At 40.7% G+C, this 26910-nt stretch overlaps 1 protein-coding gene across 2 annotated transcripts in view; it reads left to right on the top strand.

Annotated features, from left to right (window-relative positions):
• The window catches only part of ABCA13 (ATP binding cassette subfamily A member 13), a 492370-nt gene that overhangs the window by 302149 nt on the left and 163311 nt on the right, over nucleotides 1–26910 (top strand). Inside the window, exons 44-47 of one of the 2 annotated variants that reach the window (XM_017956721.3) lie at nucleotides 4566–4655; nucleotides 9960–10029; nucleotides 18692–18810; nucleotides 21436–21523. In XM_017956721.3, coding sequence (XP_017812210.3) covers nucleotides 4566–4655; nucleotides 9960–10029; nucleotides 18692–18810; nucleotides 21436–21523 — 367 coding nt within the window. Of the gene's footprint in view, nucleotides 1–4562; nucleotides 4656–9959; nucleotides 10030–18691; nucleotides 18811–21435; nucleotides 21524–26910 lie in introns of both variants that reach the window. The other variant, XM_031665413.1, reaches the window with a different exon arrangement.

Consider the following 26910-nt stretch of genomic DNA (forward strand, 5'->3'; position numbering starts at 1 on the left):
GTAGCTTCCAGGTATGAAGTCTGATTTCAGCAGTCTATCTGAGTCTCTTCCGCTCATAGGTAACTTTTTCTGTCTGGAATTGTGTAAGATTTCTTCTTTATCCTTGGAGTAAAGGATTTTTCCCACTACTGTTTCCTCATCAAAACTGTGGATTTAAGTCTTTTTTCAGTTCAAGGTAGTTTTTTTTCTTTTTTGGTAATTTTTTTAGGGGGGTGGGTACGGAATGTCACTCTGTTGACCAGGGTGGAGTGCAGTGGTGTGATCTTGGCTCGCTACAGCCTCCACCTCCTGGGTTCCAGTGATTCTCCTGCTTCAACCTCCCGAGTAGCTGGGATTACAAGCATGTGCCGCCACACCTGGCTCATTTTTGTATTTTTAGTAGAGACGAGTTTCACCATGTTGGCCAGGCTGGTCTCGAACTCCTGACCTTAGGTTTTCTGCCCACTTTGGCCTCCCAAAGTGCTGGGATTACAGGCATGAGACACCGCATCCTGCCAGTTCAGGGTAATTTTCTTCTATTATTAATCTAATTTCTTCACACCTATTTTTCCTTTACCTCCTTTTAGAATTCCTATCACATCTCATGTTAGGGTCTTCCAAATCCATCTTTTAATTCTTTATCTTTCCTTGAGGATTTCTTTTTCCTTTTTGTCCTCCTTCTGTGTGGATATTTCTTACACATCACTGTTTGTATCTATACAGTGGCTATCATCTTACTCAATTTCTACCTCTAATATTACCTTCAGGAAGCCATTCTTCTTGGTTTGAGAAAGTCCTTTGTAGGCATGTGCTTCTCTGGTTTTTCTGTTTTGTTTTTAACTTTAAAGTGTGTATTCCTGCAGCACCTTTATTTTTCATAAGTATTGGCACTGTTTGGGTTTTTCTCTGGTTGCTGGGACCCCAGGACATGTGTTTGTTATTGCTGTTTTGACAGATCAGATAAGGATGTTGCCTATCAACTGGATGAAATTCCAAGTCAAAGCACATTCTGCCTCTGTAGAGCAGCAGCTGGGCTGCCAGCAATGTCTGTTTTGTTCAGGGAAGTGGGGACCTTTGCTTCCTATACTCTGTCTCATTTAGGAATAGACGGCATCAGCTCCTTTAATTAAGCTTTTTCTTGACTACTGAGGTTCAGCGAGAGAGGGGAGGCTGAGGTCTCTGGAGATTTGTAGGTCTCTGAGGGGCGCACTTCCCAGAATGGGTCCTTTCTGGTCCTTTCCCCTGGATGCTCTGCTCCTGTTCTTCACATTGCATTCATATGTGGCCTGGCCTGTGGGGATGATGGCCCTGAATTTGCTTGGCCAGCAGTAAATCCCACAGAGCCCAAGACCTCACCTGGAACCAGAAATTTATCAACACCAAAAGCTGGTTAGATCAGGAGGGGTTGAAAGACTGGAGGTGAGAGCGTAGGGAAGGAAGGAAAGAAGGAAGGAAGGAAAGAAGGAAGGAAGGAAGGAAAGAAGGAAGGAAGGAAGGGGAGAGAGCAGGCTGCTGTCTTCCCAGATGCCCCAGTGTTTCTCAAGGTTGGTGTGATCCTCATCTAAATCAGAAGCGCTGTGGGGACTTGTTAACCAGGAAGGCCCATTTGGAGTGTGCATTTGTTCAGCCAAGCTCCTTGGGTCACTCTGGTGCACGTTAAATTTTAAGAGATGATTATTAGAGTGATTCCGTTTATGAACTTCCTTGAGAATCAGGTAGTAATTTTCAATTTCTAGAGTCTAGTAAGGACAGATGTCAAGTGTTTCTAACATAGGGATGTACTTTAAAATATAGCCGGGAGTTTGAAGGCAACAAAAGAGGGATAGTTTAGGAAAAAGCATTTGAATTTTGTGGTGACAAAGATACTTTAAAAAGAAGCTTGTATTTCCTACTTTGTTAGAAACCTGAAGGCTATTTATACAGAGGTCACACTGCCTACTTATGAGACATAACTTTGTTGTAAATTTCAGCATGTTCCACCATTGTGTGTTTCTGGCCATAGCTGTAGGAAATTATGTTAGGACAGTTGTAAACCATACGAATATTTAAAAATCTTTATGAAATTTTATGCAGTGGGGGAGATAGTGTTTTTCTCTAAATATTTATTTCTGGATTTGGATGCCACAGAGGTGTTTGCATTTTAAGTTTCTCTGGAAACAAAGTCCTCCTCAGCAGAAATATAATACTAATTTGATGTAATGCATTGCAATATCTTTTCAATTAAATTTCGTTTTTGTTTGAATGGTAAGAGTTCAGAAAGGGCCAGATTTAGGGAAGTAAAATAATTGGATAGAGATTAAGGATGAGGTCAATGAATTCAATGCATTTTTAACATATCACAACTTGTTCAACACACCTTTATGAGACCCTACTGAGTTCTAACACCTATCCTAAGCCTTGTGCCTTTTCCTCAAGGATTGCTTCATTCCAGTAATGAGAACAAGGGTAAGCCTCCAGTTCAACTCCAGTGAAGATGTGGACTAAGGGCCATCAGGCAGGACAAATGGAGCAGAAGAGGCAGGGAGGACTTGTCATGGAATCGGTGTTCCAACCAAGGTTTCCAGGTCAGGCCGGAGATGGCTTCCAATCAAGTGTCCAGGATGTTGGAGATACTGACTCAGAGGGATCAGCACCCTCAAAAGCAGATCTGCCCAATCAAACAGTGGTTCTCCTGGGCTGGGCTGCCCTGGCTAGGCTGGGCTGGGTGCCGTGTTCAGGAAGAAATGTTGAGCAACAGGCCCTAGGATTGTGGAGGGATTCAAATACTATTTCAAGACGCATAGGTAACAAGAAGCCATTGATAAATTTTGAGCAAAGAAAATATCAGATTGGTATGTTAGAGAGCTCATTAAAGGAATTAAAGAAATTGGGAGTCTGTAATGTTCCATTCTATGTGTAGGGTCACACTGAACAGTAGCCTAATGAGAAGTTGCTTCTCATTCTGAGCTTACGTTTGTTCTTCAGGATGTGGTTGGAAACTCCTACATTTCCACCTCAGACCTTTCTACATTTTAATGCTAATAGCAATTCAGAAAGATATTTTGGGCTCATTTATTTATTGTCTGTGAACAAAAAATTAATTAGAGAAATCAGTGGTTGCAGATTACTCTGTGGTTGCTTACATTTCTTTTTTCTTTTTTGGAATTTTCAGTTACAAAACTTTTTATTGCTCACAATAATTGTACATATTTATGGGGTACATGTGATATTTTGATACATGCATATGATGTATAATAACCAAAGCATGGTATTAACCAAAGCAGGGTATTAACCAAAGCAGGGTATTTAGGATATCTATCACCTCAAATATTTATAATTTTTTACTTTGGGAACATTTCAAATCTTCCAGCTGTTTTGAAAATAGGATAAATTGTTGTTAACTACAGTCACCCTACTGTGCTACTGAACACTAGTACCTATTTTTTTATAACTGTATGTTTGTACCTATTAACCAATCTCTTTTGCTCCCCTATTCTTCCTAGCCTCTGGTGCTTGCATTTCTTCAATGTAGCTAGTATTTTAAGTTCTTTAAAAGGAATCACTTATGTATATTTGTTAATATATAAAGAATTCTTTCCAAAAAGAATTGAGGTCACCAGGTATATCTATATAATCTATAATGCTGCCTATACATCATTTTTAAAATTTTTGAGACAAGTGTTTGCAAAGATTCTTACTCAAAAAGTATTTTATAAATAACACAATGTAAATTCTGAAAGTAATGAATCTGTACTCTTTTCTAAATACTAATTTAGAATTTTAATTAATTAAATGAGCTCATTCTCTTTCAGTCCAATTTAGAAAATCTTAAAATGTCTTTTTCTCTACATTTTCTCAAGATGTCTTATTATTGAGGTATGAAATTTAATACAGGGTTTGTTTCTACAGCTCCCCACAGTGACATGAATAGTCTTATTGCTGATGGTGTCTTCAGTAAGGAAATTCAGTATTGGTGGTTTTGGCTTTCAGTAATGCTGCTTGAACTACGAATAGACTTCTGAGATGTGTGCCAGTGAAATTTAATGTGTACTTAAAGCACACATAGGATTCTGTGTTGAGGACCTCTTGTTAAGAAAATGTAGCTCAATATAGCTCACATATAGAAACCAAACGCTATTTCTTACTTTAGAAATTGTTTTATTTCAGGACTATGTAATAGAACAAATATTCAGACTCAACTGGAGCTCCAACTTTAAGAGCATAGTTTTGCAGATTTTAATATATTAACACAATATGATATGATGTAGCCTTTAAAATGTGTTTTTAAAAACCATGCAAATATGTGAAAAATGGTTGTGTTATAACATTAAGTGAAAATGTTAAGGAAAATAATGTACTGTGAATGCAAGTCTATAAATATGCATATCTCATGGCAAAACTATACTTTTAATAAATTTTCCAATTTTATTGCTTGTTTGGCATTACCATAAAAACAGTGGAAAATTAGCTTTATCTCACTTACTGGGAATCATTAGATGGATCAGCCTGACTAGGGCACAATGTGAGGTCAGCAGCTGGTTCTCCGTTCTCTATTGGGAGCCACTAATAATCCCACGTTGTTTCCTTTGTCTCACAATGAACAGCAGCAGTGGAGGCGATGACTTGGACCTCACCCGTGTTCTTCTGCGAAAGTTTAGAGATCAGGATCTGCCCTGTGCAGATGTAAACCCAGACCAGTAAGTATCAGGTGCTCTCTGCAAAAGTGAACACTCCCAACTGGTAACACTGTAGCCTGGGAGGATCGTTTTTCTCCATGATTGGTTATTTCATGCCACAAGTTTACACTATAAAAAATAAAAATTGGCCGGGCGCGGTGGCTCAAGCCTGTAATCCCAGCACTTTGGGAGGCCGAGACGGGCGGATCACGAGGTCGGGAGATCGAGACCATCCTGGCTGACACGGTGAAACCCCGTCTCTACTAAAAAATACAAAAAACTAGCCGGGCGAGGTGGCGGGTGCCTGTAGTCCCAGCTACTCGGGAGGCTGAGGCAGGAGAATGGCATGAACCTGGGAGGCGGAGCTTGCAGTGAGCTGAGATCCGGCCACTGCGCTCCAGCCTGGGCGGCAGAGCGAGACTCCGTCTCAAAAAAAAAAAAAAAAAAAAAAAAAATTAGCCTAATGAGTAGGTTATTACTGAACGGGCCTTATGGGTATCACCACATAAAATGATCCGAAATAAGCTACATAATTACCCCCTTTTCTCCCTTGTACATGCGTGCTTTATATTATTGCAAAATAAATTATTAATTAATAGCATTCAATTTGTTTAATAAAACCCAAAGCTGAAAAGAATGAAGTAGCAATTAAGTCTGAATTATGTATTAGCTGTTATTTACTTTTAGAGTATACTTGTACATATAAAAAATTAATTATAGCTTTTTTTAACTTAAAAGATTTAAAGGTCAGTACTGTACATCAATCTGGAGTGAATTACTTTGAAAATTATCTTTTTAGTATTTAATCATGGTTATCGTGATGACCTTTCTATGAAACCTGGATAAGGGAGGCCTTTCTGTATAAACACTTATTTCCCTCTTACTTTGCTCAATTATTATATATTGAAGATCTACTACAAGTAAAGTGCTGCTGTAGGAACTAAGATTAATACGGAATATGGCCCTGGTCTCAAGGAATTTACAGTTCTGGGTAGAGCAAATGAGGCAAGTGATAAAAGCCATAATGATTTATTAAGTGTCAGAAGTGTATGTTTTTAAGTAGTAAATATAAAAATCTAACAATAATACAACATTGGCAATATGTTTTCTAATTTGTGATGACATATTTTGCCCATTAGTCATATTGGTAATTAGTGTAAGACTGAAAAACTATTAATGTTCTCAGTAAGAAAGAATTAATAGATAATTAATTATGTTGCTTCACTCTAGTCTTTGCAAAACAAAGTAATTTATTTAACTAAGGCTTCAGTGGTAATGTTTTTATTTTTCTCCTCTCTGATGGAATACATAGGGTGTAAAATGCATCTACCTTTGAAAAGTTGAAATGTAACGTAGGGCCCCGCTGGGTCCAGCCCTGGCCCAACCTGGGATCAAAGAAGAACCAGTCAGAAAAAGAAAAACATTCTTTTATCTAGTCCTTCTCCTTCAAGGGGAAAAAACAAAAGGTGGAATCAATAATTAAAGGACAGCAGAACATATTGGACATTTTGTTTGGACACATATTTTACTTCTAGTTCCTTTTACATGGATTGCAATACAGTCCCAAACTCTCCTCCTCTCCTCTCTCTGTTCCACGAGCTCCTGCCCTCCAACCCAGCCTGCAGATCAGCCTCATTACTTTTCTCCTCTCTCTGTTCTTCTTCTACCTTCCTGGATTTATGTTTTTGTGTTTTCCCTTTTCTTTGTGAAATCTACCTAATCTATCCTTAACTCATTTCTATGTTTAATCATTTCTATCTATTTTTATGGTCAGCATAACAAAAGGCTAGGGGAGTGAGGTACATGAAAACATGCTGTGAGCACTTATATTAATAATAATTTATGTCCATGTTATACAAATAGGGCTTGATTCACTAGGACCCCAAATCAAAGCAAAAAGTTTTACTTAAAACCTGTAGATTTCCTTCTGTAAGTGTAAAATATTGTTGAATTTGATATCTACATTTTACCTCCTTGGAAGACTTGGGCAATCACTTGACAGTTAACTAGAGGAAACATTTAAAAATAAGAGATTAGATTCTACTGATAGGTTGCTTTTCTGATGAGATACTCAACTCTGAGTGTCGACTCAAGGGTGCCATGTTGAACTTCTGATTTGTTCCTCCCTCTCATACGAAGACAATGAAGAGCTCTACAAAAATCCACTGTCATGTAAATCTTATCTAAAATATGAGTTTTCTCACACTAGTAGGTGATGCATAATTTAAAATTTAAAATGTGTTAAAGTTGTCAACTTTTAGAAGCTGATGGGTAGATATACATATTTAGCTTCATTTTACAAGGCTTACATCTGGTGGCACTTCAGTGTCGAATTCTCCTACTATTTCTAACACAAAATGGTCACTTTCCTCACCCATTCTTGTTAATGCTTTAATATAGAACAAAAGTGATAGCAAATCTCATATTTCTATCAGACTTAAAACGCCAAGTGGGGTGATGGGTAAGGTTTATTTTTGTAATTAAAAAGAAAGTTATTAGATTGCAGCGATATAATAGATCATCTCGGTACTCAGGAAAATCTAGAGGGCTCATTATTAGCCAAAAGGTGGGATCTTCAGAATCTGTCATGGCTGGTGACAGACTCCCTCTGAGGGGCCTGTAAAGATGAAAGTTGAGGCCACAGATCAGCAGTGTGTGCATACCAGGGATCATGATAGAGGGGTAATATGGGACCAGTCTGCCTCAATCCAAATCTCAGCTCCACTCTTATTGGCTGTGTGACCCATGCAACTTGCTGAACCTCTCTCTGCCTTCCTTCATTTGTCTCAGTGTGCTGTCAGTTCTGTAGAAAAAACAGTCACCTCAACAGCAGGGTGGCTCTTGTGGAGAGCTTTTGTTCTTTTAAGGTAAGTTCCTGCCTCAGAAAGCGACTCTCAAGACAGTAGGTCCTTAGAGCTTCTGCCTCTCTCTTCAAGATTTAAAATGCACCTTAGCACTTTGGGGAGGCCGAGGTGGGCAGATCACGAAGTCAGGAGTTCGAGACCAGCCTGGCCAACATGGTGAAACCCCGTCTCTACTAAAGATACAAAAAATTACCTGGGTACGGTGGTGCACACCCATAATCCCAGCTATCCGGGAGGCTGAGGCAGGAGAATCTCTTGAGCCCAGGACGCGGAGGTTGCAGTGAGCCGAGACTGTGCCCCGTTGCATTCCAGCCTGGGTGACAGGGTGAGACTCCATCTAAAAAAAAAAAAAAAAGAAAAAAAAATGCATCTTAGGTGATTGAAAACTCCAGGCATCCCTGTAGTAGAGAGAGCTATTTCACGCAGTGTGTCCAAACCTGAAGGACCAAATGACTGGGCTCCAGCAGCCTCTCTGCAGCTGTGTCCTGTAGGCCACTTTAGGGAAATGCTTTGCTAAGTCAAAGTTTATTTTTAGATTCCTAAACTTTAACAGAAAGATTATGTAGAAACATCTGATTTCTCATAGATCATCCCCTCTGTCTCTCCCTTTAATGGACATTCACACAGCTTCTTAGTGAATCTGTTGGAACACAAAAGTTGTTGGAGGCTGAGAAGTGCTCAAAAAACTACCTGTCATGGGCCATTATGTACCTGTCATGGACACGTAGTTTTACTCTATAAAAGGGAGCTAGGAGAAGAATAAGGGAGGATTTGGAAGAGAAAAAGAGGACTGAAATTTTGAAGTCATATATTAAATTATAAACACTTGTTAACCATCATCTAAGGCATCTGAAAAAGAAAGGCCTGCTGAGTTTCAGAAGTATAAATGGAATTGTTTTTTTATAGTACATATCAGATACAGTACTTTGATTAAATACGTAACTCCCTTAGGTATTATTTCCATGTAAACTCTTAGGTTTCAAACTGGAGTCCCTATAAGCTAGTCAGCCAAGAAAGTAGTGTGGAGAAATCTTTATATTATTTTTGTTGTTTCAAAAATTACATATACATTGTACTTTGCTAACCTGGTTAATAGAAATGACAAATTTCTTTTTTTTTTTTTTTTGAGGCGGAGTCTCGCTCTGTCGCCCAGGCTGGAGTGCAGTGGCGCGATCTCGGCTCACTGCAAGCTCCGCCTCCCGGGTTTACGCCATTCTCCTGCCTCAGCCTCCCGAGTAGCTGGGACTACAGGCGCCGCCACCACGCCCGGCTAATTTTTTGTATTTTTAGTAGAGACGGGGTTTCACTGTGTTAGCCAGGATGGTCTCGATCTCCTGACCTCGTGATCCGCCCGTCTCGGCCTCCCAAAGTGCTGGGATTACAGGCTTGAGCCACCGCGCCCGGCCAGAAATGACAAATTTCTTTTCACTGGGCCGGGCTTTCTTTAGTTGGTGTTATCGTACTGGCTTTCTCATTGGAGCAGCACACATTTTGCATAGAGCTGGGATCTCGACAGCTGCTTCACCTCTCTGGACCCCACCTCTTCTTCTGAAAAGCAGGGCTAGTAAGGATGGTGGTAAAAATATCTTTTCCAATTTTTGAGTAATTAAGAGTAATTATCAGAAGATCGAGACCATCCTGGCTAACCCGGTGAAACCCCGTCTCTACTAAAAAATACAGAAAAAACTAGCCGGGCGAGGTGGTGGGCGCCTGTAGTCCCAGCTACTCGGGAGGCTGAGGCGGGAGAATGGCGCAAACCCGGGAGGCGGAGCTTGCAGTGAGCTGAGATCCGGCCACTGCACTCCAGCCTGGGCGACAGAGCCAGACTCTGTCTCAAACAAACAAACAAAAAAATTTTGATTTACAAATGCTAGAACAAATATTTTAAAGTATAGGACTCATAAGGAAATAGAAACAATAGGGAAACTGTGACATCCAAATGTGTTTTTGAACCACTGCTACAAAAGATTTTCATAACTGTTTCTGTTGCACCATATTTCTGCAACAGAAAGTTTAATCAGAAAGGTTTAAAGTGGAAATTTAAAAATTGTTTTTCCTTAAGTGATGATTAAATTACTGTGTTATGCCACAAAAAGGAATTAGCGTCTTGCTGTTTATTAATTGCTACTTGGTACCTGGTTATGAGACTGGAAGCCTAGCCTCAGGTTCCACCAGGAGCCCCAGCCCCGCGGTGAAAGTCCTAGGGAGCCCTGTGATACACTCAGTACAGTGAGAAAAGTGAGCCCCATGTAATATAATGGAAATTCTGGCGTTGTAATAAAACATTGTCATCAGATTAACAGCTCAAGCTGTGAAAACAAATGTAAGAGCTCTGCCTTCTTGGCAGTAAGAGATGATTATCTTGTGAACTCTGTTCTAGTCTGACGGAACTCTCCTTTACAGAAATACAATGGCCTTGTAAATCTAAAAGATCATTCTAATTCTCTCCTTTGTTTTTTAGGATGAATTCTTCATGCTGGCACACACATTCCTTTTCTCACCCAGAATTCCAGGATTCATGTGGCTGCCTGGTAGGTCTCTGCAGCATTTTTGATCCTTTTAAGTCTAAAATTCAAGTTAAAAAAAGTGAGTTTACTCCATCTATAAAAATGTTCATATTTGTACCTACGTCTCTATGACTTTTTGGTTTCCTGGATTAGCTGTTTCTGGGGAAAGTTTCATCACATAAAGTGAATATTTATAGAACACAGATGCTGTAGAGATCGACAGTGGCCCCTCTCCTTCATTGCCTGCTGCCTTTGGTCATTAACATTCCCCTGGCATTCATTAAGAAAATGAATATTCTTCAAGTAATGATAAAGAAGCTAGAATTGCCCTATGGAAGGAAATTTTTCTAAATTTCAAGGCAGCATGACCTTAAGGCTCTTGCCGTACTTTTATTTGGGCTAGATATTAACAGCTAAGATGCCCCTTAGCTCTCTGATTGTGGTTGATTCATACAAAAACATGTGGAGGTAGGTGTGCCACTATTAAGGTGAGAGACATCACTGTCTAATCTGTGAAGGAGAATAAATTGAAATTTATTTGGAAAACTGATTGGAACTCATCTCAAAGAAAATCTCAGACTCTAATTAATAAAAGGCGTAGACCTGCTAGCCACAATCAATAAGCAAGTATGATGGCAGGTCTAATTTATAGGAAAAAGGGAAAAGAAAAAATACATTGAAGTTAACTGAGCATCTATAATGGAAATGGCCACTTGGAGAACATGTTTACAGGGCTTTCCTATTTAGTGGCTCATGAGATGCAGTTCTCCTTAATAGCTGTCAACCTAAGGGAAGAAAGTGAGACAAATTAATATAGGTAGAGAGTTTCTTTGAGTCAAAGTTGAGGACAGTTATGTGGGACACACTTCCAAGTTATCTTTGGAAGTGCTCCCGAGAACAAAAAGGAAGCTGAAGTGAAATGGCTTTATTGTCTAGGGTGTCAACTGAAGTTCTTTGTCTCATGGCCAAGGAAATCAAGGATATGGACACACCAGGAGTGAGCTTAGAGCAGAAATGTAGTAAGTGAAAGGAAGAGAAAAAACTCTCTGCTGCAGAGAGGGATCTCAAAAAAAGGTTGTCATTTTACAGTGAAGTGCAAGGGTTTTAATAAGAAAGCGAGTTGGTAAGGGTGCTCCATTTATATAGGGCTCAAAAAACTGGTTAGAACTAGGTGTTTCATTTCCATAAGACGCGAATCCCCGGCAGTCCCTACCCTATCTGTTTAGTGCACATGCAGATCCTTAACCTAAGTTACTCCATATTGCTTATCTCCTCCTACTGTGCATGAATCAGGGGCAGAACCCTTTTCATTAATCCATTTTCGTGCTGCTGATAAAGGCATACCCGAGACTGGGCAATTAACAAAAGAAAGAGGTTTACTGAACTTACAGCTCTACATGGCTAACGAGGCCTCACAGTCATGGCGGAAGGCGAAAGGCACTTCTTACATGGTAGCAGCAAGAGAGAGAATGAGAGCCAAGGGAAATGGGTTTCCCCTTATCAAACCATCAGATCTCATGGGACTCATTCCCTACCATGGGAACAGTAAGGGGGAAACCACCCCCATGTTCAGTTATCTCCCATTGGGGTCCCTCCCACAACATGTGGGAGTACAAATCAAGATGAGATTTGGGTGCGGACACAGAGCCAAACAATACTACCCTTCAAGGTAGATGTGCCTGGCCGAGGGTAGCTCTTCTTTTCTATAGTGTTGCAGCCATGTTCCAAGCAAGCCCCCTCTGCAAGCTTCCTTACGTGAGTATGTCCAAAAAGGAAAGAAATGTGCTCACTGGGGCCCACTGTATGTCAGTGAAACTTGCTAACTACACGGGAGGCCCGTTTCTGTGCGGGAATTCATCTCCGTATCTATGCTTGCAGCCCGAGCTTTCAGGCTGCTCTTTGTTAGAAAATAAATGCCACTGAGGACCTTGCCCTAACTATCTGCCTAGCCAGTTTCTCCCTTCCTTCTCTCTCATAATTTATTAAAGAAAAAAGAATGAATCAGGAGAGTGGGTGATTACAAAAGTTGTTTGTCAGGGATTCTCATTGGCTTTGTTAAGTTACTTTATAGCTCTGGTGGTGGCACTCAGCCTGGGGTCCATATAGTGAGCTGCTTAGAAATGATTGCTTAGCTCAAGGGGGATGGGGTGGAGTGTGACTGCTGTCTCACTCCAGTGCCTCTCTGGGCCTGATTATTTAAAGGGAGCTCACATTCCTCAGATAAAAAGCCTTTTTGTTTGTCTTTTTTCTGGAGATTTTAGAAAGCTTGCTTTTGGAGTAACTAGTCTGCTTTCTTCTCTTAGACTAAAGATACACATGTAAGCGGGAATAATGACACAGCACCTTTAGTGAACACTCAAGAGTGTTGGTTGATGTGGAAGAGCTAATGGAACTCTCCATATTTCCCTCTTGGCTTCAGCTGTCAATAAACTCAGCGACATTTGACATTTGGTGATCCTTTGCAGTGATCAGTTATCTTTTTTTTTTTTTTAGACATGATTATTGTTTTTTTCCCTGGACTTGTTTTTCCATTTATTCACTTTAGGGGTAAAGGGAAAATTTGCCTTTCACCCTCAGAAGCTTCACTGAAAATCAATTGACAAAAGGCAGGTTAACTGGGAAATACCATACAAACGTGTTAATGTGCATGGGAGGATCACATCATAGAGTAATTACCTCAAACCCCAAAAGAGGTATAGAAATTTCTATACCCTTTTCATAGGGGAAGGAGAAGATGGGAAGTGTGGATAATTCTTTTGAGGGGCAGGAAATGGTTGTTATAGAGAAAGAATGGGCCAGGGAGACAGAAGTTAACTTGTAGATGATTCTCCTGGAATTTGAGTGAGCCCAAAAGTAAGGCATTATTCTGTGAAAAAGTCCATCCAAGAATCGTTGCATTCTTCACTCTTCTTTTCTGAAACAGATAATGAGATTTCAGGGAGGGGATTGAGGACGTATGTGTTTCCTTTGGTAAGGAGTTTTTTGGTCAGATATGGAAATTCCAAAGAGAATTGGAATGGAGGAGGAACAAGACAAGGTTCCAGGGACCTTGATTCTGAGGCTTATTTCTGAGGCCTTTCGATTGATAGAAATGCCCAGCATGCACAAGCAGCATATTTTGGGAGATTGTTTTCTGTGCCTCAACACTCATGAGATCTCTAATTTTTCACACCATACTCTTATTCTCTAGGCTTGATTTGATCATTCTATTATACTAGTAGCTTTTAGTACCACCAGCTACCTAAGGTCTATTGGGATTAGACTGGGTTAATATCAGAATGATTGGTGTTTATGTTCCTAAATTCACTTCAACTCACATGAACTGTGAGATTTCAGTAATATGTGAGAAAGAAACGTTTTACATGAAAGAGTTCCATAGTCAAGTAAGTTTCACAAATGTTGGATAAAGCAGTATTAAGCAGGTATCTTTGCCACAGCTCTTCTAAGAAGCTATTTGGTGATAATGAAATTGTCCTTGAATTGACAGTGGAGTAGATGCAGCATTTTCTGCAAATTTGACTGAAGAGTCCTTCCCTTTTGTGCACCAGTGTGTTTCGGGATGCACTTTGAGAAATACTGGACCACACGTTAGAAATCAGAGAACCTCAGGAGAGAAGGAGTTGAGGTGGAATTAATGAAAGTCCTAAGCAATGGGTGTGGTTACTCTTCAGGGATGGCTCAAAGGAAATGTACTCAAAGATGTGTGGAAGGAAGGCCTATATACCCATGGCCAGTTCTCTGGTCTTTAATGTTCATGTTGAGCCAAACTGACTGTGTTTTACCAGAAGGAAAAAATATTTCTCTCCCCTTAAATACATGTGTGCTATCTGGAAGCCCTGGGTCTGCAAGGGCATGTCAATTTCCTCTTTTTTTTTTTTTTTGGCAGAGTCTCACTCTGTCACCCAGGTTAGAGGGCAGTGGCATGATCTGGACTCACTGCCTCCTCAGCCTCCTGGGTTCAAGTGATTCTTCTGCCTCAGCCTCCTGAGTAGCTGGGGTTACAGGCATGTGCCACTGCACCCAGCTAATTTTTGTATTTTTAGTAGAGATGGGTTTTCACCATCTTGGCCAGGCTGGGCTCGAACTCCTGACCTTGTGATCCACCCGCCTTGGCCTCCCAAAGTGCTGAGATTGCAGGTGTGAGCTACCGTGCCTGACCGATTTCCTCATGTTTTATCAAAGATGCTGTGGCTCTCTCCAAACCTACAAAAAAGTTCCATGGTTAGTTCTTCTGAGGATGAAAACATGATTTGGAAGAGACACCATTAGAAAAGGCTCAAAGGGGAACAGGAATTGAGCTAACTCTAAAGAACAAACAGGAATTTTCAGGGCCTGGGCTCCCATGGATAGCAACACTATGACCCAAAACATGTCATCGGGAGTGAGTGTGGCTTTACACAGAATAGGTGGAGGGCAGATTTGTTTCTTGTCGCTGAGGTAATAAACTATCACACAGTTGGTGACTTAAGAAAACATGAGTTTATTCTCACATGGTTCTTGGAGGCTGGAAGTCTGAAGTCAGTGTCACTGGAGTGAAATTAAGGTGTCTGAAGACTCTTGAGGACAATCTGTCCTTTTCCTCCTCCAGCTTCTCTTGCTTCTGGAATTCCTTGGCCTCTGGTGACATTACACACATCTCTATCTCCATTGTCACAGTGTCCTCTCCCCTTCTTTCTCTGTCTAGTCCTCCTCTGTCTCCCTCTCACAGTGGCACAGGTTGTAACCAGCAAAAGGGCCTGGCTGCTCACTGCTTGTAGAAAGAGGCCAAAATAATAACAAGCTGATTAAAAGTAAGCAAGACTTTATTATCTGTGCCAGCAAGGGGAAGAGCAGAAATTACAGCAATTCTGCTGTAATTTGTGGAGGGAACACAGGGTTTTTTAAAGAAAGGGTTTGGAATGCGGAAGAGGCAGGGGTGGTAGCTTGGGGGTTGGGGAGAGGGGGAGCTAGGAGGTCCCAGGAGGGGTTACTTACTCCAATGACTCATCTTGAATTGTTGTTTCATTTGGTGAAGAGGCTGACCCCATCGTGGATCCTGCCAGGTTACAAACTAATCACAGTCAATCTTATAGTCAGTCTTCAGCTGGGAATGGGTTCCAGCCTTGAAGTAATCTTTCGCTAGGGACAGATTTTCAGAGTTGTCTAGTCCCCTGAAACTTTTAAGGAATTATATGACCGGATAAGTGAGCACGGCGTGTGCTTAACAAGCATCTAGATAAATAAATGTGCATAAGGCATGGGGGCATGAAGTGGGAAAGGAAAGAGAAAGAAAACATTTCAAGGCTGTAAAGTTTATCTCAGAGCTACATCTTGAAACTGGGGAGGGGAAAGAGGAAGAGGGAAAGGATAAAACATTTTAAAATGAGGTTTGAGGCTAAACTGCTAAGCAGCTCAGTTACAAGGTGACTGCATGAGGGCGAACTGTCACAATCCAGGATAATCTTCTGGACTCAAGATCTGTAACTTAATAACATCATCAAGATACTAAGTAGCATTTAAAGAGTCCAGAGATGAGGGCCTGATATTTTGGTGGGGGGCGGGGAGGTCAATATTCAGTTTAATACAGAGGGTGTATTTGGGGACACCTACACAGATAATGGTTAGAATGAGACCAAGGACATTTTCTAGTAGACCTGAATTCTTGATAAGAATTGGAATGTTTTTTAGCAAGGAAATAATCTAACTGAAAACACCATTTTGAAGGATGTATCTTGATAGGTATAGGGGGTGGTAAATTGAGTTGGAGAGAGGAAAGCTAGAGGTAGGAAAACTTTAACGGTTGTTATGTTCATCCAGTTTGGCTGATTATTTATTTTAATTGAGAAGCAGAAGTTATCTATATTTGTGATTACACCATACCATATTGATATTATATCTATTATATATAAAATGATATGATATATACATATATCATGATTTTTATATATTTTATATATATATAACATATATATATATAAAATCTCTCTCTCTCTCTCACACACACACACCCCCATTATGGAATGGCTAAATCCAGCTATTTAATATATGCATTACCTCATGTACTTATTGCAGGGGCACAGGAAAACTTGCCCTTCATCCTCTGTAGGTTTGCTAAAAATTCAGCTCATAAAAGGCAGATTAATTGGAAAAAAGGCACATGAATTCTTTTAACATGTACAGGAGGAGAATTACAGGGTTATTATCTATCCCCCAATGAAGTTCAGATGTTTATGTATCATCTCAAGTTTACAGAAAGTATAGGGCCTTGGGTCCTGGCAAATCAGGTCATGGAGGGAGAAGACGAATTCTGTACTGGGACAATAAAAGATTACAATAAAGAATAAATGGATCTGGGAGTAGACATTATCTGTTTAGGTTTGGTTACATTCTTGGTCTTACAGGGAGGAGAAGAAATAAAACATTCTCCTTGGTGGGTCTAGATCTTAGGTAGGTAAAGAATTTCAACTTCGTCCTGTGCTTTGGGAGAGAAGGTGGATAGGAGGGAGGTCAGAGACACCTTGAAACTTCTTCAGCTCAGCATGTGAAAGCACCATATTCTGGGGTATTTTTTCCTGATCCCAACATTACTATTTGTGTGTGTGTGTTTGTGTGTGTTGAGGATACTAAAAATCTACTCTTTTTTTTTTTTTTTTGAGACAGAGTCTTGCTCTGTCGCCCAGGCTGGAGTGCAGTGGTGCGATCTTGGCTCACTGCAAGCTCCACCTCCCGGCTTCAAGCCATTCTCCTGCCTCAGCCTCCCGAGTAGCTGGGACTACAGGCACCCGCCATCACGCCTGGCTAATTTTTTTGTATTTTTAGTAGAGATGGGGTTTAACCATGTTAGCCAGGATGGTCTCGATCTCCTGACCTTGTGATCTGCCTGCCTCGGCCTCCCAAAGTTAAAATCTACTCTTTTAGCAATTTTCTTTTTTCATTTTTTTGAGACAGTCTCGCTCTGTGGCCCAGGCTGGAGTGCAGTGGTGCCACCTTGGCTCACTGCAACCTCTGCCTCCCAGGTTCAAGACATTCTCCTGCCTCAGCGTCCCGAGTAGCTGGGACCACAGGATCGTGCTACCACACCCTGCTAATTTTTGTATTTTTATTAGAGATGGGGTTTCATCATGTTGCCTAGGCTGGTCTCAAACTCAGGAATGTAATCCCAATGTGCTGGGATTACAGGTGTGAGCCACCTCAACTGGCTCTTTCAGCAATTTTCAAGGTACAATACATTGTTACTAATTGTAGTCATCATGTTGTACAATAGATCTCTTGTACTTCTGCCTCCTGTTTAGCTGAAATTTTGTAACCATTGACCAATATCCTCTCTGCCAATCACCATTTTACTCTGTGTTCCTATGAGTTTGACTTTGTTAGATTCCACAAATAAGTGAGTTTTGCTGAATTATGATGTACAACAATTATTATTCTTTTTCGTATCTTTCCTCAAGCCTTTCTTTCAACACCCTGAAAGCAGTATCTTAAATGTCTATCGCCCTTCTTACTTTGCTGTAGTTCTTTCATGTGTATCTGAACCTAACAGCAAATCCAAGCATTTAGGTAAGCCTGTTTCCGTTTTCATTTTGCAAATAAGCAGACAAGCTTCCAAAGCTGTAATGAATGTGAAACTGGCCCAAATATATCTTAGAAGTAATATTTATGGATTTTTGAATAAACATGGAAATGGACCCTCCCTGGTCTTAAGACTTGAAACTTAACGTTTGTTTCACCACTCGAGTTTCTTCCTCAAGAAACTGATCCTCAGGCAAGGGACTGAAATACATTAGATCCCTGAATTCAGAAAATGAGACTCCAGACCCCTCATGCATCATGATTGCTTCCTTACCCCTCCTTCATTCCTGTTTTCCCATTTTCCCCTCCATATAACCCCCACCAGTTTTAGATGGTTGACGACATGGATTTGAGACTTTTTCATTCTCCGCAGCTGCAGAACTCAGTTAAAGGCTTCCTCCCTGGCAACACTCGTGGTCTCAGTGATTGGCTTTCTGTGCAGCAAGACCAAACCCCTGGCATTTTGACAACAAAAGACTCAGAGACAGAGTCGTTTCCTATTTTAATATATCATCTTTTCTGAAAGTGTTTGAGAAATGGAAACAAAGCACATTAACTCCAAAGCCGTTCTGTGGCAGGGCAGAGCACATCACTGCGCAGCCTCCCGTGGCCTGGGTTTTGTGTTGTGTTGACCACCGCCTCCTACCTTGTTAGGTGATTATTCCGTGATGCAGAGCTGGTGTTGTTGGCATGCTGGTGAGTCGCTGGAGAAAAGCTGTTTGATTTCTACTTTAGACCCTTATGAAAGAGACACACGCCTTTGAGTTATCCTGCTTACCTTCCTCCCACTAGTTGTCTCTGACTCTCTTTCAGGTTCGTCAAATGCAAGATCACCCCAGTGAAAACGTTTTTTATTTCCTTTTTAGTTTTTGTAAATCTGCCCAAACCTATATACAGAAAAGGATTTGAAGTTCTCAGATATAATTGACTGCAAAAGTCACAGTGGTATTCTGGCGTAATTCTCAAATATATGTGACCCTGAAAGAGATTTTAGAAATCAGAACATATGAAAGGTTACAGATAATTTATTAAAAATTGAAAGCTAGAGAAGAGTCACAGGTAGTTTCGAGTAATGTCAGTGAACCAGTTTGTGAGTTATAAAAAAGTTTTTTTTTTTTCTTTTTGAAAACAATTTCAGAAGTGTCCGAATAGAAGTTCCGGTGCTCCCTACCTGACCAACCACCTGGGCCACACACTGTTGAATCTCTCAGGCTTCAATATGGAGGAGTACTTGCTGGCACCATCTGAAAAACCAAGGTGTGTTCAAATCTCTTGCTGGGTCTTTTCTGTTGTATTTGCATTACTGTGGAAAACTTATTGTTTTAAATGCCAATGTTCTTCAAAACTCAAAAATCTAAGACTGACCTTAGTGCTCATAAAAATTCTAAATAGATGCCATGGACCTTAATAAGATTCCTTACTGCTGACTTTCACTCTTTTAAGTGCTAGGGGAAATCCTATCAGTTGAGATTTGTCAATGGCAGAAGCACCAGAGCCAGAAGCAGTTTTACTGCTTTAGGGGATAAGAGCAGATAAATTTACAGCATAATGAAAGCAAGGCCTTACTTTAGAATTATCTCTATTATGCAGCATTCAATGTGGGAACCTGGGTACAATTAGCATCTTGAAATTCCTCTTGGGCAATTTTTGGGGAACCTTTTGTGTTGTGTTGAATTTCCTTGAGACTAAGGGGGTGAATCCAGATGAGGGAGATCAGCAGTGAGTGCTTCTCATTGTTTTGAATCTTAATAACATCTGCCCACTGTAATTTTCCCATGTCCCCCAAATGTATTGTATTGCTTCATGTACGAAGGCATCCCATAGGCTGACCTTATTGTCTGGGACTCCCTACTGCCCTCTACCTGCCCCGCTGGGATTTGCCTGCCTCTCTTCTGCTGCTCCACCTCTTAATATCTTTCAACATACACTAGAATCTCTGGTTTTCTGTTCTAACTCTGATGGTTAGCTTTTTTTTTCTTTTTTTTTTTTTTTTTCCCTGAGATGGAGTCTCACTCTGTCACCCAGGCTGGAGTGCAGTGGCACAATCTTGACTCACTGAAAGCTCCACCTCCCAGGTTCAAGCGATTCTGATGCCTCAGCCTCCAGAGTAGCTAGGTCTACAGGCGCCTGCCACCACACTCGGCTAAGTTTTTTTGTATTTTTAGTAGAGACAGGGTTTCACCATATTGCTCAGGCTGTTCTCGAACTCCTGACCTCAGGTGATCCTCCCACCTCGGGCTCCCAAAGTGCTAGGATTACAGGCGTGAGCTGATGGTTAGCTTTTTGAAGGTGGGAGCTTGTGTGCCCAGAATGTAGAATATTATCTGGCATATCAAAGATGTTCAGTCAGTATCTACTGAATGAATGAATGTATTCAATTGAGCCAGTTGGGAATGTGTACTTATTCCTTTACCTGAATTTTTGCTGAGAGTAGAACACTATGATAGAAGAGAAGACTATTCTTCAGTCTCCTTTTATCTAGTGGGTGGAAGACAAAATTTATTGATATAATAGTTAACATTATATTTTTTAAATGTTAACTTTTTTTTAAGTTTAATAGATACAAGATACTGTGCAACTCATGGAGATATTAAAAAAAAAAGATATAATTCCCACCCAGGAAAAATTCACAGAACTGCATAAAGATAAACTGGCAAATAGACAATAAAATCCCGTGTGGTAATTGATAACAATGGATGGAAATGTAGGGTATTGTGGGAACTCAAAAGACAAGGAACATCCAACCCACCTGAAATTGTCTGGAATGCCTTCCTGAACCAGGCAAGATTTGAGTGGAAGATTAAAGAAATAGAGTAGGGAAGACAAACCAGAAATACCTCAAAAGATTATGATCACTATTAAAAAGAACTGCTGGAGGCCCGGGCGCGGTTGGCTTAAGCCTGTCCCAGCACTTTGGGGAGGCCAAGGCAGACGGATCCTGTGAGGTCAGGAGATTCAGACCATCCCTGTAGCTAACGGTGAAACCCCGTCTCTGCAAATAAAAACTAGCTTGAGCTGAGGTGGGGCCTGTAGTCCAGTGACTGCAGGAGAGCTGAGGCAGAGGAATAGCCGAGAGGTGGAGCTTGCAGTGAGCTGCGATCTGGCCCCACTACACTCAGCCTGGGTGACAGAAGCGGACTCCGTCTGAAAAAAAAAAAACAAAAAAGCCTTTTTTTTTTTTTTTCTTTTCCTTTTTCCTTGGAGATAGAGACTTGCTTGCTCTGTTGCCCTAGACTGCGTTTTAATGGCATGATATCCTGTAATCTGCCTCCCGGGTTCAAATGATTCTCTTGCCTCAGCCTCTTGAGTAGCTGGGATTACAGGCGCCAGCCACCATGCCCAGCTGTTTTTTTAAATTTTTTTTGTATTTTTACAAAATACAGAAAAAGACAAGGTTTCACTGTGTTGGCCAGGCTGGTCTCGAACTCCTGACCTCAGGTGATCCATCTGCCTTGGCCTCCCAACATTCTGGGATTACAGGCATGAGCCACCACACCTAGCCCAAGAAAGTCTGAATAGTGGTTTCGTAGAGGGAATGACCATTAATTAAAATAATTACAGTGGTGATGATCAAGCCCTATCTGTTACACGGCATGTATGTCCTCCCAAGACAGTTAGGTGTGACAAGTACACTTTCTAATGTGGCCAGCCTTATGCAGACCTTCTCAATTATCAGTGCCTTCCATTTTGCCTGGCTCTCAAGCCAGGCAACTTCCATTAGCACAGCGCTTCTGCCTGTGTGTTCATGTCACAGATCACAGATGCTCAGCTGGCTACTGTCCTAAGACTGCTGTACATGGTGGGGTTAGTAATGAACACCCTCTGGTTAGCAGTCCTGGTGTTCTGTGGTTGAAGCACTAACACAATGTTCATTGTTAACAGGCTTGGAGGTTGGTCTTTTGGAGTACAAATCCCCAGTGAAGCTGGAGGTGCAAATGCAAACATATCAAAAACCCCAACTCTGGCAAAGGTACTCATATTCTTTTTATTTTTTTTCCTGTTTTAGAAAGTATTTAGGAAAACTCAACATTCAAATATATTTTTGAGCACAGGGTTGGGAAGGACCAGATTAAATCCCAGCATTTGTTACTAAGCATTAAGAAAAATTATATGTAAACATTGTCTTGAGAAAAAAATGACTTGTTTTTCATTAGAAATGGAAGAAATAGGTTTTTGCTTTTTGTTAAGGCAGGACTTCACCTAGTAAATACAAAGTGGAGGAAAAAATCTATTTTTAAAGTATCCATAGTTGTGATAATTGGAAATATCACTAGTTTCTTTGCTGGCCAAGGAGTTCTTCCATTCATGTAAATGCCTTATCTTCCAGAAGGCTGGATAAATAGGCCTGGAGATGACACAAAGAAAGCAGTAGTTACACAGAGCTACTCTTAGGAGTCCTGGATTTTCAAGCCCTGCGAGGACTATTCCTGTGAATTAGGAATGGTCCCCTTGGAATTAGAGAGGCTAGGTGGGGGGATTCTTCAGATGTAAGGGAATGGGGACTGGGATAGAGGAAAGATGCCTTGATCCATCAGTAGGAATAGAGAAGTGGTGAACCCAACAGTGAGTTGTTGTTGTTTAAGGAAAAAAGTCAACACTACGTTAAAATGGGGGAAAACAGAAAGATTCAAAGCATTCAGTCTCCATGACTAGAGAAATAGTATTGTGTTTGATTGAGAGAGAAATCGGAAAAGGGTAGATTGTGGGAAGAAGTTAAGTCCACTGTGGGAGAGTGAGTGTGAGTTCCTGTTAGGACATCAGTATAGACATTTCATTCTGTAGTGTGTGGATGTTGTGTCTACTCATGAACCCATTGTGGAACTATGAGAACAAGAACAATCTCCATGAGCCCAGGAAGGCACTCTGTCTTTTCTGTAGTGGGGACTTTCATGGTTCATGTGAACCTGAAGAAGCTTATTGGGATAAAGATAAGCCCATGTTGGAGGTTTATTCAGTGAAATAAAAATTCTTATAGGTACTTCACAATGTCATCCCTGACGAGACAGTCATACTTCACAATGTAATCCCTAAACAAAATTTTAACAGTCATGCATTACAATGTAATCCCTGGGAAAAATTTTCAGTCATGGTGTGGACGATTCAGGAATCTCTCCAACAGCTGAGGTTTGTTCAAATCTCTTTTCCTTCTCAAGGCAACATGCATGCATGAAGATTTAAAGCTCAATATGAAAATATCATTTTTAATAACTTGATAGAAAAATAACTTAAAATATATTTGCTGACATATATTGGAATATATTATGTGGCCGTTATGAAAATACACCTAATTAGCAGAAGGAATTTGTTCATTTCCTCTACAAATATTCCGACTTTTTAGTCTATCCCAATCTAAACCCTTCTTACATATTCATAGGAGATGGTTGTGTCTTTGCTTTGAAGTGTTTAAGGCACAGACCTCTTGTTCAGTGATGGGTGGCTGGGGATTTGTGTGTTCCCCTCACGTCTGTAACTTTTTTGTCTTTGTTTAGATGAGTCTTCTGTACTGACACGTTTGAGTGGTGATTGCTGAAGCTTTTAATGTTATTTACGTGTCCTTTGACAGGCACAAGCATGCAGGTGAATTATACTTGACCCTTTGGAGGCTGAGCTCCTCTCCAGCAAGCCAAGGAACTCAACGTTGTTGTGGGGTGTAAAGGGCAATCTATTATTTGACATACTCACCAGAACTGCTGGTGGCTGATAGTGCATCAAATGATTGCATTTATTTTTCTGTAATTAATGACCAGCTTTTTCTTTCAGCCTTTAGGCTACATTCACCAACACAGATGATATGAGTTTCATAGTCTTTCTGAAGGAAAACATGGAAAATTTGCATATGAATAGGCTTAATGTATGGTTCATTATCTTGTAGAATGTCTCTTGTGCGACCTTTATGAGTTCTATCATGAGTGTTTAGCTTGTTTAATCAAAACACTCTTTAGAACTTACACATTTCAGTTAAAGAAACCAAACACATTTTCCCTTTTTTTTTTTTTTTTTTTTTTTTTTGCATAATTCTGTTCTCCCATGGAATTTAATGTATTTGAATATCCACTGGGTTTTTTTTTTTTTTTCTTATAGCTACTTAGTTACTTTTCTGAGGGGCTGTTATTCCTGAGATGAAAGGTCTGTTCTGGGGTGTCATAGTATGTTCCTAAAAGAAGATTAATTTCCTATTTCATTTATTGAACTTTATCACTTCATGACTTATGGACTGGTAGGGAAGGAAATCCCACAGCTTATTTCCAGAACACAGCCTAGTTTTAGAAAACCATTCTTAGGAGAAAAAGAAAAAGAAAAAGAAAGAAAGAAAGAAAAGCTTTTTCTTTGAACTCTTTTAAGTCCTGAATGCTAACTTTAACATCATCACAAAGTATGCATTTATTACTTAAAGAATTTATAAAACCTTTCTCAAGTAAAGGCCAGTTTATAAAGGAACGGATCAGGAGTTCCAGAACATTTTAAAATCTGTTCCTTGCAACTCTGCAAATCAATCATTTATTGCCAAAATGATGCCATATAGCAAACAACTGCAAACCATTAGTAACATCAAGAGTAAACATGCATTTCGCTCATGAGTCTGTGGGATTGTGCTGCTGTGGGCTGTGCATAACAGATGGTGCCAGGCCCCACTAGCTGTGGGGAATTTGGGATGCTCCTTAGCCAGGCCCTGGTTCTGCATCCTGGGAATGTTCCCCAGCTCATCATCTGCATTGGCCCTTAACTCTACTCTGCGAGGTGCTTTCCCTTCCATTGCCCTCCATGGCTGTGTGTGAAGATACTTTAAAATACGCCTTTTGAGTAGCTCTCAGCCTGCTTCCTGCCTGTGGACAGCTGGGTTCTTACAGAGCTATTTACATTTTACTTGTATTCCAGCCTGGGGTACCTTCTTGATACAGCTTCCTATAAAGCACTCTAGGTTTTCTAGTTTTCTAACTGAGATCCACAAGCTACTCTCACGATGTTGTTGAGATATGCTGCTCTCTCTAAAATTAATTTGTGGCATTTGGGGAATGCCAGAATACTAGGGGACAACACCCTTTAGGTTCCTAAAAGCCCTGTGTCCCCCTGAGAGAGTCTCTAAGCAGCATCATTCTTTGAAGATCTCAACAAAGTTCTTACAATCGCACCCTTGACTTGATCTTTCTTCTGAGGCCATGTCTTTCAACATTCTCTCTAGAGAGCTCCATACCCAGGTCAAAATGTTTATTGGGCACCATTTCCATCTTTGAAGTTAGTACAGGTGATAATATTACCCACTGTTCTCACACTGTAATATGCATCATCCTTTTTTCAGCTATTTATAGCAGTTTGTTTTTTATTATTTTCCTCCAGTATTCCTAAGTATTTTATCATGTATTTCCAGGCTTCTCTGATTGTTTCTTTGTCCCCCAACTTGCTGTTCTCAAAAGCGATGCCAACTATTTTCAGTTTTTGGTACAGTAACACCTTATTCCAGTGTAAATCACTATGTTGGTATTCTATGGCTACAATAATGCTCTACAACAACAATTTCAAAGCTCAGTGGCCTCCACAATGGACGTTCATTTAGCTCATGGGTCTGTGAGGTTTTTCTAATACAGAATGAGCTGGGCTGATCTTGGCCAGGAATGAACATGTGTGTGGTTGGCTGGCTATTGGCTTCAGCTGGGATGACAGTGGAGGTCTCAGCTCCACTGTTGCATCTGATCCTCCAGCAGATTAGTCTGGCCATGCTCCCATAGTGATAGCAGAGGCATAAGGGAGCCTTCAGGAACGTACACGTGTCTCTCAAACCTCTGCTTGTGCCACATTCTATTGGCCATAGCAAGTCACATGGTCAAGCACAGCATCAGATTGGGAGGGCATGAAAGTCATATAGCAAAGCACGTGGATACAGAGATGGTAAATAACTAGGGCCCTTAATGCAATCATGAACAGAAGTTTTAGCCGGGTGCAGTGGCTCACACCTATAATCTCAGGACTTTGGGAGTCCAAGGTGGGCGGATCACCTGAGGTTGGGAGTTCGAGACCAGCCTGACCAACATGGAGAAACCCCGTCTCTACTAAGAATACAAAATTAGCTGGGTGTGGTGGCGCATGCCTGTAATCCCAGCTACTCGGGAGGTTAAGGCAAGAGAATCCCTTGAACTCGGGAGGCAGAGGTTGTGGTGAGCTGAGATTGCACCGTTGCACTGCAACCTGGGCAACAAGAGCAAAACTCTGTCTCAAAAAAACAAAAACAAAAACAAAAACAAAAACAAAAAAAACCACACAAACAGAGGTCTCAGAGTCTACAAAGGGTGAACCTAAGGAGGCTGAGCAGGCGGCCTCCTGTCTTTCTAGCTCCATTCTATCAAAGAAGCTCTGCTTTTGTTTCTGTACTGTAGTGTAGTGTCATTTTTAAGTTTTTTTTTTAAATCACTCTACTTTTAAAACAAAAATTAAAATAATAAAACAAAACAAAATTAAAAAACCTTAATTCAGGGCAGGGACTATCATTGTGTCTTCTATTTTTTTCCCTTCATTTGCGCAGTTAAGGGAATCAAGGCTTGGGGGAGAAGGAGGTCACAGACAGGGCTAGTGGGAGATTCCACTTTCCACAGGCAGTGGGCTTTTCTGCCAGATTAGCCTGTCCCATAACTTCAACAGAATCTTAAGCTTCTATCATTTCCAGAAATCTGGCTAGTGCCTGTGCAGGTGTGTGTGTGTGAGGGGGCAGGGTGACATGGGCGAGAGACCCCGGAGGGTGACAGTACAGAGCTGTGTGGGTGGGTGACGTGGACACACCTCTGATATATGACATAAACTCCTTCAGTTCACTTTTGACTTTTCCATCAAAGGAACTTGGAATTTACCCTACTTTGGAGAATTGTGTGTCTACGTTGCTTTAGATTTTCTTTTTCTTTTTCTTTTTGGTCACAAAATCCCACTCTGTTTAGGCATAGCCTTGAACACTCACAGTTCTGTAGTTAGTGGGTCTCAAGTTTCACTTCTTCCCCTTGGGGTTTAAAAAAATGATTGGCAAGGATTTCTTTGTGAACTTAAGAAAATATTTAAAACGAGTGGTGTGAAAGATGAGGTCTGCTTTCTGAATTGCCTGAAGAGGCAGGCTATTTGAGAAAGAATTGGGGAACAATTGTCTTGTGTCTTAGGGTTTTGTTTTTGTTTTTTCTGTTTTTGGTTTTTTAACTATATGATCAATATTTTATTACTTAACTGTTTCCACGAACACAATAGCTGCCACACAAGACTGTGGTTAAAAAATAATTAGTTATAGCATGAAGGGGTGGAAAGAAAATAGATTGGAAGCCCTCAAGTTGGAAGGGATTTGAGATCTAGTCCAAAGTTTGCATAAACTACGAGAACTTGAATAGG

Source organism: Papio anubis, chromosome 4 (assembly GCF_008728515.1).
Source record: "Papio anubis isolate 15944 chromosome 4, Panubis1.0, whole genome shotgun sequence".
Classification (NCBI taxonomy): Eukaryota; Metazoa; Chordata; class Mammalia; order Primates; family Cercopithecidae; genus Papio; species Papio anubis.